General features: G+C 40.5%; 1 protein-coding gene across 2 annotated transcripts; it reads right to left on the reverse strand.

Moving 5' to 3' along the window:
- Nucleotides 1–393: 393 nt before the first annotated feature.
- On the reverse strand, nucleotides 394–12,720 carry BBS10 (Bardet-Biedl syndrome 10). 2 transcript variants are annotated; one of them, XR_015871789.1, is made up of 4 exons: nucleotides 12,614–12,720; nucleotides 8,645–8,847; nucleotides 3,527–6,601; nucleotides 394–2,642 (listed from the first exon to the last, which is right to left on the reverse strand). XR_015871789.1 is itself a non-coding variant. In XM_088452552.1 (3 exons), the coding sequence occupies exons 2-3, from the start codon at nucleotides 8,836–8,838 to the stop codon at nucleotides 4,732–4,734; spliced, it is 2,064 nt and encodes a 687-aa protein (XP_088308678.1). In that variant the 5' UTR covers nucleotides 8,839–8,847; nucleotides 12,614–12,720; the 3' UTR covers nucleotides 394–4,731. The 2 variants fall into 2 exon arrangements, 1 of the variants encoding a protein (XP_088308678.1); XM_088452552.1 differs by having other exon boundaries at nucleotides 394–6,601.
- Nucleotides 12,721–13,027: the final 307 nt, after the last annotated feature.

Consider the following 13,027-nt stretch of genomic DNA (forward strand, 5'->3'; position numbering starts at 1 on the left):
ATCTTGCACAGCCGGATAGGTATAGGTGCTAGGTGTCCAGTGCTCTTTACTGCAGCTGAACTCTGTGGATGCCAAAGGCAGCCAGACCTGCCAGGGGGCCATCAAGGGGCTGCTGAGCAGTGACTGCAGTAAATCACTTATGAAATGTGCGGCAAGAGATAAGTCACTGATGTGGTTGCTTAGCAGCCCCTTGGAGGTCTGCCACTGCTCCTTCCTCCTACCTCATATCAATACCTAATTAAAACCTCTGTACGATCCTGCCTATACCTTCTAAAATTGTCGCAATTTAGCTTAATGAGTCACACAGTAAATAAATGCCTTAAGACTTTGAATGTGTTTCCAAACCACAAAAAGTTATTATTCAATATAAAAACAGATGGTTACACGCTGTGATCTAAAGACAATTAGCGCAAATAAATCATACAGACCCAAGGTACAGTTGTTACATACGCACGCGCTCTGGAACCAGATACCTCCATCAACAGCATCAGCAAGAAGACTCCAGACTGGGATTGTATAAAGTGTTCTAATGCGTTTCAGACGCACAGAACAGTTTAACTATATTACACTCTCTGCGCTATGAGATTTGTGTTAACCTCGCGGCTAGGTATTTTACTGAGAGTGCAGGGAGAACAGCGCTAACTAGCGCTGTGTAAGTGTTGCAATGTGCTGGAATGTTATCCTTAGGTGTTTTGACTACTGACAGTATGATTTTGAGAAGGATTAACAAAAGTGTTCTCATGCTAATAGAGCTATTTTGCGTTGTGCACTGTGTTAATGTGAATGCAGAGAAAACACCACTAATTTGCTACTATTTTGCGCTGCTCATATTTAAGTCTGTGGTGATTTTAATGTGTTGGAAAGTCATTTTTATGTATGTTGAACACTGTCAGTATGTGTTTGGGGAAGATTGTTAAAAGTCTTGAATTGCTATTAATTAGCAATTTAGCGTTGTGTTTTTTGTACTATGTGGATTTGACAAAATGGCACTGTGACCTATTTCTAAGATGGAGTCTTGTCGCCATTTGCAAGTTGGCGTCGTGCAAATCTGATTGTAAACTGATCCTGTCTCAGCCAATTATCCGGCTTCGACACTCGGTACACCCCTGACAGCGGGCACCCGGATGGCAAAAGGTTTCCATTGCCTTTGGGAGTTATGCCACTGGCTGCCACAGTCACCAGATCTCAGTACAATAGAGCAGCTTTGTAATGAATGGGTACTTGCGCACGCAGGTCTCTTGTTTATTCTGTTTTGTTTCCTTGCATATAAGTAAAGACAATAACAGTGCTATAAACACATTTATATACTAAATTAATTGGAAAGGATTGTGTAAAAATATGAATTTAATATGGATTTGTAATAATTAAAACGTTACACAATCAACCTGGGCATTTCCACACCAATAAACATATGTAGGATAACATCATATACATGAATGTTCAGTGTGTAAAAAAATAATGATTAAAAAAAAAAATCACTTAATAATAAGCATCTAGGATATTTAAATGCAATGTACACCTGTTCCTATTATAGCCTCTTGTATTAAAGGAATCCATTGGCTGATGTCACATGAATATCATAAGTCTCATACAAGGCCACTATGGTCCAATAGTGCAGGGTTCTTCAGCAGATTGTCCTGCAAGTTGGTACTCCCTTAATGAGGATGGTCCAATGTGGTTAGAGTAGCTGTAAATATGGTAAGTGACAGTGAGCCTCTGTAAGTCCAGATGGTAACGATATTCCAGGGCTTGGTCCAGGTGTTCAGAGGTAGTAGTATGAATCCCAATGCAATATAAAAAAGTCCAGTGCAAAAAGATCTTTGTAAGATCTTGCATCACTACAGCCTTCAGTGTTTAGTCACCCCAGAGTAAAAATAAAATGTTGGTTGCCTAGTTTGTGTAATGTTTAGGGATATCAAATAGGTGCACTTCATCTCAGGTCTGCCACCGTTGCAGGGATCAGGAGCAAAATATAATCACTAGTTGTACATGATTAACCCAGAATGGAAAATCTGCACACAGGTGCAGGAAGGAGTCTTTATGATAGGCAAAAGGGTAAACTGGACAAGGGTAGATAGATAAATATATATTATAGTGCAGTTTTCCCTCAATAAATAAATATTTTTTTTAAGATTTGGTAGAGGATGTAAACTTAGTTGTAAAATAACAAAAGTGTAAGCACCATTGTGAAAAGAATTGTTTTGTTATGAATTTACTGGGTAGATATAACAACAGACCACTATTATGATTGTTTATTTTGGATTATCATCATTCCATGTCAAATCACCCAGAATAAATTAATTAAGACACCCACTGACTCATATTTTCATGAAACTTTGTACACTTGATACTACCACATAGGTACAAACCCATTAAATTTTTTCTTCTCTAGGCCTCATAATATTTGAGATATAGGGGTTCAAAGTTTCGAAAAAATTGCTCGGAAATGCCACTCCTGATGCTCCAATTTTAGTGTGAGGTGTATGTGGAATAAAAATCCCATCTCAGTGCCTAATCCACATATCACTTTGGAATTTTGACCCTTTGTCAATCAAAATATGGAGATTCCAGAAAAAAATGCTTGATCATTCTTGCCTGACTGAGAGTCATTATACATCCCTTTACTTCATACTTTTTTTATGCTAGAAAAAAAAAAAAAAAAAAGTGGGTTCAATAAGCATTCTAAACCTAAGGCAGATGGGTTATCAAGTCCCTTTTTTGCTTAAACTGAATCTTAAAGTAGACATTAAAAAGGCTATGAAAAACAAATAATGGGATTCTGATTGCCTGTTACTTTGACACTTATCACCTAGCTAAACACTGTTGCAGACCAAATACACCCCTTCATTGCAATGGTACTCCGGTTCTCAAACTCAGTCAGTGCATGTTTTCCAGGTCTCCTCACAGAATCACAAGTAAAATAATTAGCTCCTTATTTTAAAATGAGTCAGTGAATAATGAATACACCTGGTGCCCCTGCCTGGTATCCTGGAAAACGTGAACTGTGTGGTGTCCTGAGGGTAGCGTTTGAGAACCACTGCAATGGTATACCCTAATGGCAGTGGCCTCATTCAGAAGGATAATATGCCCTCTCTCACTACAAAATTGTTCAGGAATAGTTTGAGAGGGAAGCCGACGGACGAAATCCCGACTGCCGGGTTCCCGACTGTCCAAAGCCGTCAAAGTTCTAATGACAGGCGTCGAAATCCCGACGCCTGTCATTAGATCTACGCCGGGAGCCTGACACCGATCGAAGGTAAGCCGGGCACGCACAGGTGCGCTGGAGGGAGGGGGCGGGGGGGTGTGGGGAGAGATGGGGAGGGTTAGGTTAGGGGCACCCGGGGGGACGACGACGACTTAGGGTTAGGCACCCCCCCCGGGAGTTTAGGGTTAGGCACCCCTGGGGAGAGGTTAGGGTTAGGCACCCCCCCAGGAGACTTAGGTTTAGGCTGCGGGGAAGGGGGGGGTTAGCTTTAGGCACCCCGAAAGGAGGATTAGGTTAAAAAAAAGGTTAGTTAATACTTACCTTTTGTATCTTCGGGATTTTCACCCCTGCCGGGCTTCCGCTTTCGGTATTTGAGCATGGCCGGCGATAAATCATACGGATTCCGTTTGAGGAACATGACAGCATTCCATAGATCTCAATCCAAATGAGCATCTGTGGGATGTGCTGGAAAAACAAGTCCGAGCCATGAAGATACCTCCTCGCAATTTACAGGACTTAAAAGGATCTGCTGCTAACGTCTTGGTGCCAGATACCACAGGAGACATTTAGAGGTTTTGTTGATTTGGTTGGTTAATTTGGTTGTTTTAGGTGAAAATGCTAGTAAGAATGCTGTGTGTCCAGATTCATAACAACTGACTTCATCAACATCTTTTAGTAACAATAAGACCGGTAGTACATACAGTACAAAGCTAATGTATAGTTAGTTATCAGTCAAACACATTCAGCCACATGAGCTTTGGCTTTGAGTGTGGCCTAAATTGACAAACAAATTCCCTTAGCTGCTTGACTTTTTGAGGCTGTTTTAGCTACCATGAAATGAGTAAAAAATAAACTGTTAAAATATAAAAAGAAAAAAAGACACGGTAAAAACAGTTTACAAAGAAAATGTGCATGTTACAGAAATATCTATATAATAATGTCTGTCTCATCTCCTACATGCATGAGCAGTGAGAGCCGTGGCAAGCGCCTCCAATAGCTCCCACTGCCAGAGTGATAGACCCTATCAGGAGAGGAGAAGGGTCTGCCAGGAGGTAAGGAACAGGGCGGAGCATGGAGCCAGATAATTGGACAGCACGGGAAAATGGAACAGGGGGTGGGAGAAGCAGAACTTACCAGCAAACAGAAAGCGGGACAGAATAGAGTGGTAGTTGAGCAATGGACTGAGGTGACCCGGCATATGCCAGCCGGGTTCCTTTTCTAGTATTAAAATATTTTTTGTCCACTTATCAGTAAAAATCCTTAAGATAGATACAGTTTTCAGATGTGGTGTTTACTGTAGTATTAAAAAAAATCTGAAACATGGTCTGTGAAATAAAAAACAGCCAATTTTGACAGTAATTAAGGCTCCTCATATCATACTGTAATATGGGAAAACTCTATTCATCCTGCTTTGAGCACTATAATCACAACAGACCCTTATAAGGGTAGAATAACTGAGGCTTAGCAGAATTAGACAGAATAGATTGCAAAGTTATCACAGACTCATCCTTTCCATATTTCAATGCTCAAATATCCTCATCAGTTTCTTCACTCACGCTGGCTTTTGGTTCTCTCTTTATACCAACAATCAAGTTTATGCTCACAAGTTTACTAATGCAATGGAGAACTGAAGCCACTAATTGGTACTTGCAGGAGACAGATTCAAGCCCAGTCTGTGTCAAATCTATCTGGTCTTGTTTTTTAAATTTGCCAGTATATTGTGAATAAACCAGTGGAAAACATTTTTCTCTCTTCTTTGTTTGGCAGATTTGCCTGGGAATACACAGCAGAGCATTTCCAAGCATAGTAGAGATCAGTGCTAGGTCTGCCTCCCGACATGTTTTTGCAAAGTTATATAAATGATGTTGTAATAACATTTCAAATGATCCCCCACCTGGCAATACTAGGCCAACATTTTTAAATGATACAGACTGTATTTGTGTAGCAGTATGTGCAGAGCTTTTGGTCCATGCAGCCACTGATATACTTGATACAAAGTCTGATTCCTCTTGTAAATCATGTTGGGATTTTTCCTCCGCTTGACTTAAGCACATATTACCTGTACCCATGCATCTACGAGGAGATGTGCTTAATTTGGTTAAACAGTCTCCAACAGCACATTTGGAAACATCCTTTTCCTCTTTGTCTGAGCAGTGCAATACAGTGGCTTGTTCAGTCCTTTGTAGATGGCTCTCATCTGTTGAGTCATTGAGGCAATTGCTGCAATATAAGCTTTGTTCTTGTGCTAACACACTTCCATTTGGTACGCAACTGCATGGATTATTTGTTGGCTGTTCCCAAGTGGTATCTAATGGCTGAAACAACTGCTTCAGCATTATAAAAGAACCATGAAAAGATGAAGCAAGCTGCTCAGTTAGACCTTTAACAGGCCCACAGAAAACAAGGCTGTGTGGTTTGAAGGCCACTACACCACCTAAAACAAGATGTACATACTTGTTGCACCCAATTAAAAGTGGTTTGCAACTTGTTGCTAGAAAAGTGTCAGTTAGAAGAACATCACCCAGTGGTTTGGACAGTGGGGAGGCTCCAGTAATCGTGCAGAGAAGATCCATCTCCTCTGATGTTACGCAGTCTACTATAGATATACCACTCAGTTTTGCGTAGAAAAGTACAATTTCTTGTTGCTTAACACTTGAGAAAATTAGCTTGATTTGGTTATTTTGCAATTGTTTCAATACACGTTCAGTCCTTTCCCTTACATATTGCTGTGAAATCTGAAGCTGAATGCCTGAGGAAACAACAAATCCTATGTCAGATGCAGAGAGAGACTGATGGATCTGCTCTGTCACAATTAGTGCTCGCAGTTCTCCCTCTCCTGGACAATACACAGAAAAAGGCCTGCGAATTACCAGACCGGGTAATATCCTGGAATTATCTATGGGCAGTCCTGGCACTTCGGTGTGCAGTTCATTGAAACATTTGCTCACTAAGTTGACTACATCATGAATCATATCAATGCATAGTAAACAGCTATACAGATAATCACAGGCCAGTCTACTAACAAACATCCGGTTGTTACATCCAATTCTGCCACAGAAATAGGCATCCAGTGTTTGCTGTATGCAGGTTCTGCAGAGAGTAATGTCTCCTTTTATATTTGAAAAAACAGAGAGAAAGTGGGGACAGAGATGTTTTGCTATAATGGGCTCCAGAACACTGGTCTGGAAGGTCAACAGAATATTGCTTATTCTTCTTAACACATGACCTTGCCTTTGATATTGCTTGTTCACTGTCGAGTTCCCAGAATATAGCAGACCTTCATTTCTATCAGCTGTTGCCCGGAGCTCTCTGAGGACTGCACACAGAAGTAGAACAAAGGATTTCACACCATCACCAGTAATAGTGTAATGCCTGGAGGCAGAGTTCACCATCATTCTAGGGAGAAAAAAAAAATTATTCATATAGTAAATGCATATAAACGATAACTATTAATCTTCTTTTTCTACAGTAGCAAGAAGTGTTCTCAGCAACCATTCCCATTTAACATCCATTGTGTGGTAAATATATCCAAAAGGTAGTGCACCAAGGGATATATAAAGGGCCAGAGAATGTTAGTTTTTGTGCCCCTTCCCAACTGCTGCTATGTCCTATTTCATGGACAGTTAGCAAGAAGTGAGTACAATGGTAGTGCTCAGATATTAGTAGCCAGAGTTTATTCTACTTAGAGATATAACAGTCAATCTATTTAATAATCTCCTAACGTCTGCCCATTTTAAATATGCATGCAAGATGGCAGCCAGGGCACATTCTGCAGGCTTGCATCGCTCCTCCAACGGCTCCCACTGCAGCGAGCAACGGGACAGGCTCCTAGCCTAGCCGGAGAGGAGTAGCGGGAGAGAGGGTGGCCAGACGGAGTGGTATAGAGAAGGGGGTGAGACAGACAGAGAAGGGAACGGAGAATGGTCGGGGCAGGACAGCTTGTGGACTGAGATGACCCAGCATATGTTTCTTTACTAGCCATAAGCAGTTGATTGTTACTTATATGTCATGAAACAAGCTGTTCTGCTGGCTGTATTCTCTCATACAGGGCAGCACTGTATACAATCATATGCTGCAGTACGAAGCATTAGTGTTCATAGACATATATTACTAAAGTTTGCACAGTGGTCTAAAAGCCAATAACTATTTGAGTGTTTTACAGCAAAATACCATTTTCATTTCAACAGTAATGCAAATAATCTCTGCAATGTATATTCCATATAGAAGGATATATGATAACGCTGAAGTAACTGTTTACCTCTAAAATACTATCAGATTTAAAGCCTGTAAATCTGAGCTGTGTGCAGGCTTTAAACAGTTAGGAGGCCCACAACTTATGAACACGTTCTGTAGAAAGTTGAAACACACAGGATGAATATATATAGAAAATTAGAGAAAAGCCAGTCTGTATTCATTGCACAGGAGGCATACAACTTTGGAGATTAAATCATAATATCCATAATACTATGCATTTGAAAATGCAAGCAGGCTCACTATGATGCTTTTATGCCGTACATTAATACAATTTGTAAGCTTTGATTTGTATTGTATTTAAAGATCTGTATGTCTTTAAAGGATTGAAAACCATTTATAGGGGCTATTTGCTTTTTGACAACCGACCATAATAACAAGTAACATGCCCTGCTTCCAGAAACTTTCACTGCCTTAGACTGGTTTATTTCCACTGCCAAGTATAACAGTCCCCTCCTGTTTTACAGATCGAAACGCGTTGGTGGAGAGCTGTAGCAGAACTTGGCGACGTCCTACCCTGGAAGCTACAAATCTATATGATGTGCACGGGATTTTTCCATCAGTTATGTTTCCATGCTCCACTGACTTTGAAATGTGACATAGGAGTCACATATATCTGATAAGGATTTGCAATCTGTGTAATTGTGTTTGAAAATTACAATTATTTTAGACTATCAAAAAACTTTCAATTTTGGGTTACTGATGTCCTTAAGACCACTTGGTGGGAGGTCCAGGAATCAATGATTGATATGTAAAAGTTTCTGAAGCTGCTGGAGTTACTTCTATGCCCTATTTAGCGTAACTGCTGTAAAAGCAAAACCTAGCAGGTGGCCCCATCACCTTTCCCAGGACACTGTGGCAGATTTTGAGGTAAGCCACTTCCCTTTCGCATGCTCATGAGAACTGAAGACTATTATATGAACTTATTACACTATAGCAATACTTTTGTCTCTACCTGAGGTTGAATCGTCAATTAGGAGAGATAAATTATCATTTAAAATCTATTTATCAAAGAATGTGATGTGGCATTTTTATGCAATATATTCATTTAAGCACAATCCGAATTACCGTTGTTTTTTCTTGATTTATGTTTGAAGTGTTGATGACACAAGATAATTTTGTACAGGCTGCTACACTGTGCAATTTGGGGTACTTTTTATTTATTCCTTAAAATTAAAACTAAAATACCTTGCAACAGGGTGGTCCAATAAAAGGCACTCCAGTATTCGTCTTCCATCTTTGGTAATAAGAAGATCACCAGTGGATTTAATAAATAGAACTTGTCCTCCATCAGGTCCAAAACAGCGACATACAATATTCTCCAAAGATTCAGCCACTTGCAGGATTTTATTAATGTCCAGATCTTTTATATGCCTCTGCATTCTTGCTAACTGTCAAACAAAACACATAATCAAACATATTTAAGTGAAATATCTTAAAAAGTAAATCTTCAGATTATAAAATTAAAATCTAACCAAAATTGGCCCTTAAACTGACTACACAATCTATGATCTGACCAGCAGGGCTAAGTTCTTCGGGCAGCATTTATGTGAGAACATAATAGTAATGGATCCTGCTATTTGTTAAGTGAACACCCCCCCGCGCGCGGCTGTCCGCGCCCGGCTTACCTTCGATCGGTAAGCCGGGTATCGGGCTCCCGGCGTAGGTCTAATGACCGGCGTCGGGATGTCGGCGCTGGTCATACACACTTCGGGATGCTGTCGGTCGGCATTTAGACCATCGGCATCCCCAGAAAAAAAAAAGTCTGGTCATCAGATAACATGATTTTCTGTCAGTACCAATAAAAATTCCTTTCAATGCTGTATTGGACCAGACATTCATGTATTTTAGACACTAATAGGTTATCTAGCGGTAAGCGCACAATAATCGACAAACAAGTTAAAACTGAATAAGTATAAGGAATGAGCACTCCTGTGAGTGATGCCATATTCACATAGATAAGAGCCACCACACCTTATAAAATTAGTAGTTATGGGGAGATTTATTAAAGCTTGGAGAGAGATAAAGTACCAACCAATAAGCTCCTGTCATTCTTCAAACACAGACATAAAATGACAATTAAGAGATGACAGGTTGGTACTTTATCTCTCTCTCCATACGTGTGTGTAATATGTAATAATATGTAAAAGCGCCCTGCGGGTGCGGTGACCCGGTCACCGCCGGAGAATAGACGCCGGGCGCATGTGCTCGGCATCTATTCTCCCTGTCTGCAGCGCTTGGGGACACGCCCCAAGTATGACGAAAAGGGGACGCGTCTTATAGACATGCCCCCTTTTCAATGGCCACGAGAGAGAGTGTGTGTGTGTGTGTGTGTATCATATACATACATACACACACACACACACTAGATGAGGGCCCTGCCATATTCCAGGTCACCTCTATCCACCCGCTGATCCATCTCTCGCTCGGTCCAGCTCTACACTTATGGTATCCGGCCAGAAGGTTGACAGTAACCATGTGTATATTCATGTGGGTCGATTTGTTCCCTCCATAGGGCACGAGTGCCGCCTGTGCATGCCCAGAAGCTCCGGGTTTAACTGCGCCAATCGGCTATACCCGTCTAAAGTACTACTTTGGGTGACCAAACTCCTGTTTGACTAGCACATTTCTGCTAGTCACCGCAGGAGGCAGCGAGCAGAAACGTGTGCTTTGCAGCTAGTCACACCAGAACGGAACAACAATTGAATTGCTCCATCGGGTGCCTAAAAGAAATTGCCGCAAACAATTGAATCGCCCCATAACGTCCAGATAGTTCAAATATGTCGACAGTCCAGATAGTTCAAATATGTCGACAGGCTCCATGTCATCATCCTCAGAATGTTCAACATGTTCTTAATGTCCACATCTGAACCGTCTTCATGTGAAATGTTGACAGTGTGAGGATGCTGACGGTTAGGCTGCGGGTCTATCACATAGATATCACCAAGGGTTGACACCACAGGTAATTGTTACTCAGTCAAATGGTAATGAGAAGAATTAGCAGAGTACATTCATCTGACACCACAATTCTAAAGATTTCACCTGACAATATTGTTCTGAGAGCGTCACATATTCTGAAATAACATCAATATTACAGAGCTATAAACAGGAAAGTTAAGGAGTCTACTACGCACACTAGTGGCAGCAGTTGGGGAGTACAAAAAAGGGGGTCATCCACCTCCAAAAGGGTACAGTAAAACAAAAGTTAAGTACTCCCATTCCTGTGCACAGCTTATATGTATTCTTGATATTCGGTTTACCACACAATGATATGATAATAAAAGTTTTCCGAAATCAACATAAATAGGAGGTCTAAAAGTCATTTATTTCAGTCAACTCCAAACTGCGTCTCTGACCAATGGGGAACTTCAATCCTGTAGGTAGTCTTTATTCTATTCTTCAAATAGCGATTTCCATATAAACTATTCCTCAGGAGAGGGAAAATAAAGGGAAAAACCACCAATGGTATAGTATGTCTCAAATATATACGTAATTGTATTTTAAATGATAATCCTACACTTTTAAGTCTTGGATGTATCACTAACGTACCATACTCACGTAATAAACAAAGTATACACCAACCAAAAAGGTTTATTTATCTGTTACACCACTAAATATTCAATCAGTAGAATTCTTGACCCATATAGGAATATATAAACAACAATAGGCAAGATGATGGGCGTACCCCAACTCACAGTAATGGTGCATACACACGGTCAGATTTTCCTTCAGATCTGTACAAATAACGATTTTTAAAAAATCGTTCATATCTGAAGGAAAATCTGACATATCTGACGTTTGTCAGATGAACGATGAGCGTTCCCGCTTGTCAGATAACGATAACTGACATCTGATGTGTTTGCAGTCAGATTTCATTCATTTTAATACAGGCAAAAATCGTTCGTAGTTAGTAGTTCATGAAATCGTTGGTAAAATCGTTCGTAGTTCATCGTTTGTCTGACAGATCTGACCGTGTGTATGCACCTTAAAATGTGCTGTGGTAAGCGTATCAAGGTTTCTTTATGTAATCTCTGTAACTTCTCTCCATCCACCTGTTCTCCTTATTCACCTCATTTCCGTGAAGGATATGTTGAGTTTATATGAAATATTTATATTAAAAGCAATTATATATCAATATATATATTAAGAGCAAATAGCCAGAACAATTTGTCAATGGTTCTAGCTATTAACCTGCAAAGGTAAATTATTTGCAAGGGGATAGATCAGGTTCCCAAATGTCCTTTGGGATACGCCCATCATCTTGCCTATGGTTGTTTATATATTCCTATATGGGTCAAGAATTCTACTGATTGAATATTTAGACCTCCTATTTATGTTGATTTATGAAAACTTTTATTATCATATCATTGTGTGGTAAAAAGAATATCAAGAATCCATATAAGCTGTGCGCAGGAACGGGAGTACTTAACTTTTGGTTGTTTTAATATAACAGAGCTGAATAGGACTAGAACTAAGATCTTATCAAACAGAGGGGTTAATCCAAATAGCGGCAAAGAGTGCAAGTTGCTATTGCCACGGCGTTAAAATGCCGGCAACAGCAGCTGATCTCACACTCCTCACGGCCCGCTCTGAGACCAAATTCGCACAATTTTGCTCGCAGTTCTTTTATGCGAGTTCGGGCTGTTGCAGCGATGTCTTGCACCCGTGAGGTCATCGCGCATAATTGAATTGAACCCAGAGTATTACTGAATATAACAACACAGGTGACAGCTGGTAAAGCAGATGTGGTGTTATAACAGCAAAGTGTATTAATAGAATATACATTCCTTGTTATAAAAAAAAACTTTAGGAATTCCACAACAATACTTAATGAGAAATCCCAAAGCAATTTTAAGATAAAGTTATAATTGTGGAACAGAATGACAGTTAGTACATGAGGTAATAAATAAACAGATGTCTGCAAGGGTATAAAGTGCCAGGCTATAGAGTGTCAGTCTCACCACTTCTGCTGCCCTTGTTAGCAAGCATTGGGCAAGGAATGATGATTAAGTGGCGAGTGCACAGCCCTGGGCGAGAGAGAAGACGCTTCTGCTGTCTGTACTGGGGCTGTGCAATTCCACCCTGTAACACATAGTGCATCGCAGGAGAGAGACCTCAGTCCTTACAAGGGTACCTCTGAAAGGACGGCAGAAATACCTGAGCACTGGGAGAGAGCCAACTGCAGATTCAACAGGAGCCTCTGTGGCCGCAGCGCTGCTGCTCTATGTAGGTACAAACAGAACAACAAATAATAGACGCTTTGCTGTGGCTGTTAGGGCTTGGTCACATGATCGCCTCAGACTCAAATCCCTCTGTTCCTTCTGTCATGGAGCCAATCAGTGAGCTCTTAGTCTGCATGACACTATATTCAGCCAATCCGGAGCTTAATAAAGCCAACCAATAGAGCCTATGCACTCCAAAAAGGGGAGTGAATGCTCGATTAATTAGCATATGTAAACATACAAACGTTTTGTGATAAAATCCCAGAGAGGTGAGCACAGAGGGTAATGTACATAAATGGCATACATTATACACAAAGGATAAGTAATGTACATAAATGTTATACATTAT

Source organism: Taudactylus pleione, unplaced genomic scaffold (genome assembly GCF_031769625.1).
Source record: "Taudactylus pleione unplaced genomic scaffold, aTauple2 ptg000038l, whole genome shotgun sequence".
In the NCBI taxonomy this organism is placed as follows: Eukaryota; Metazoa; Chordata; class Amphibia; order Anura; family Myobatrachidae; genus Taudactylus; species Taudactylus pleione.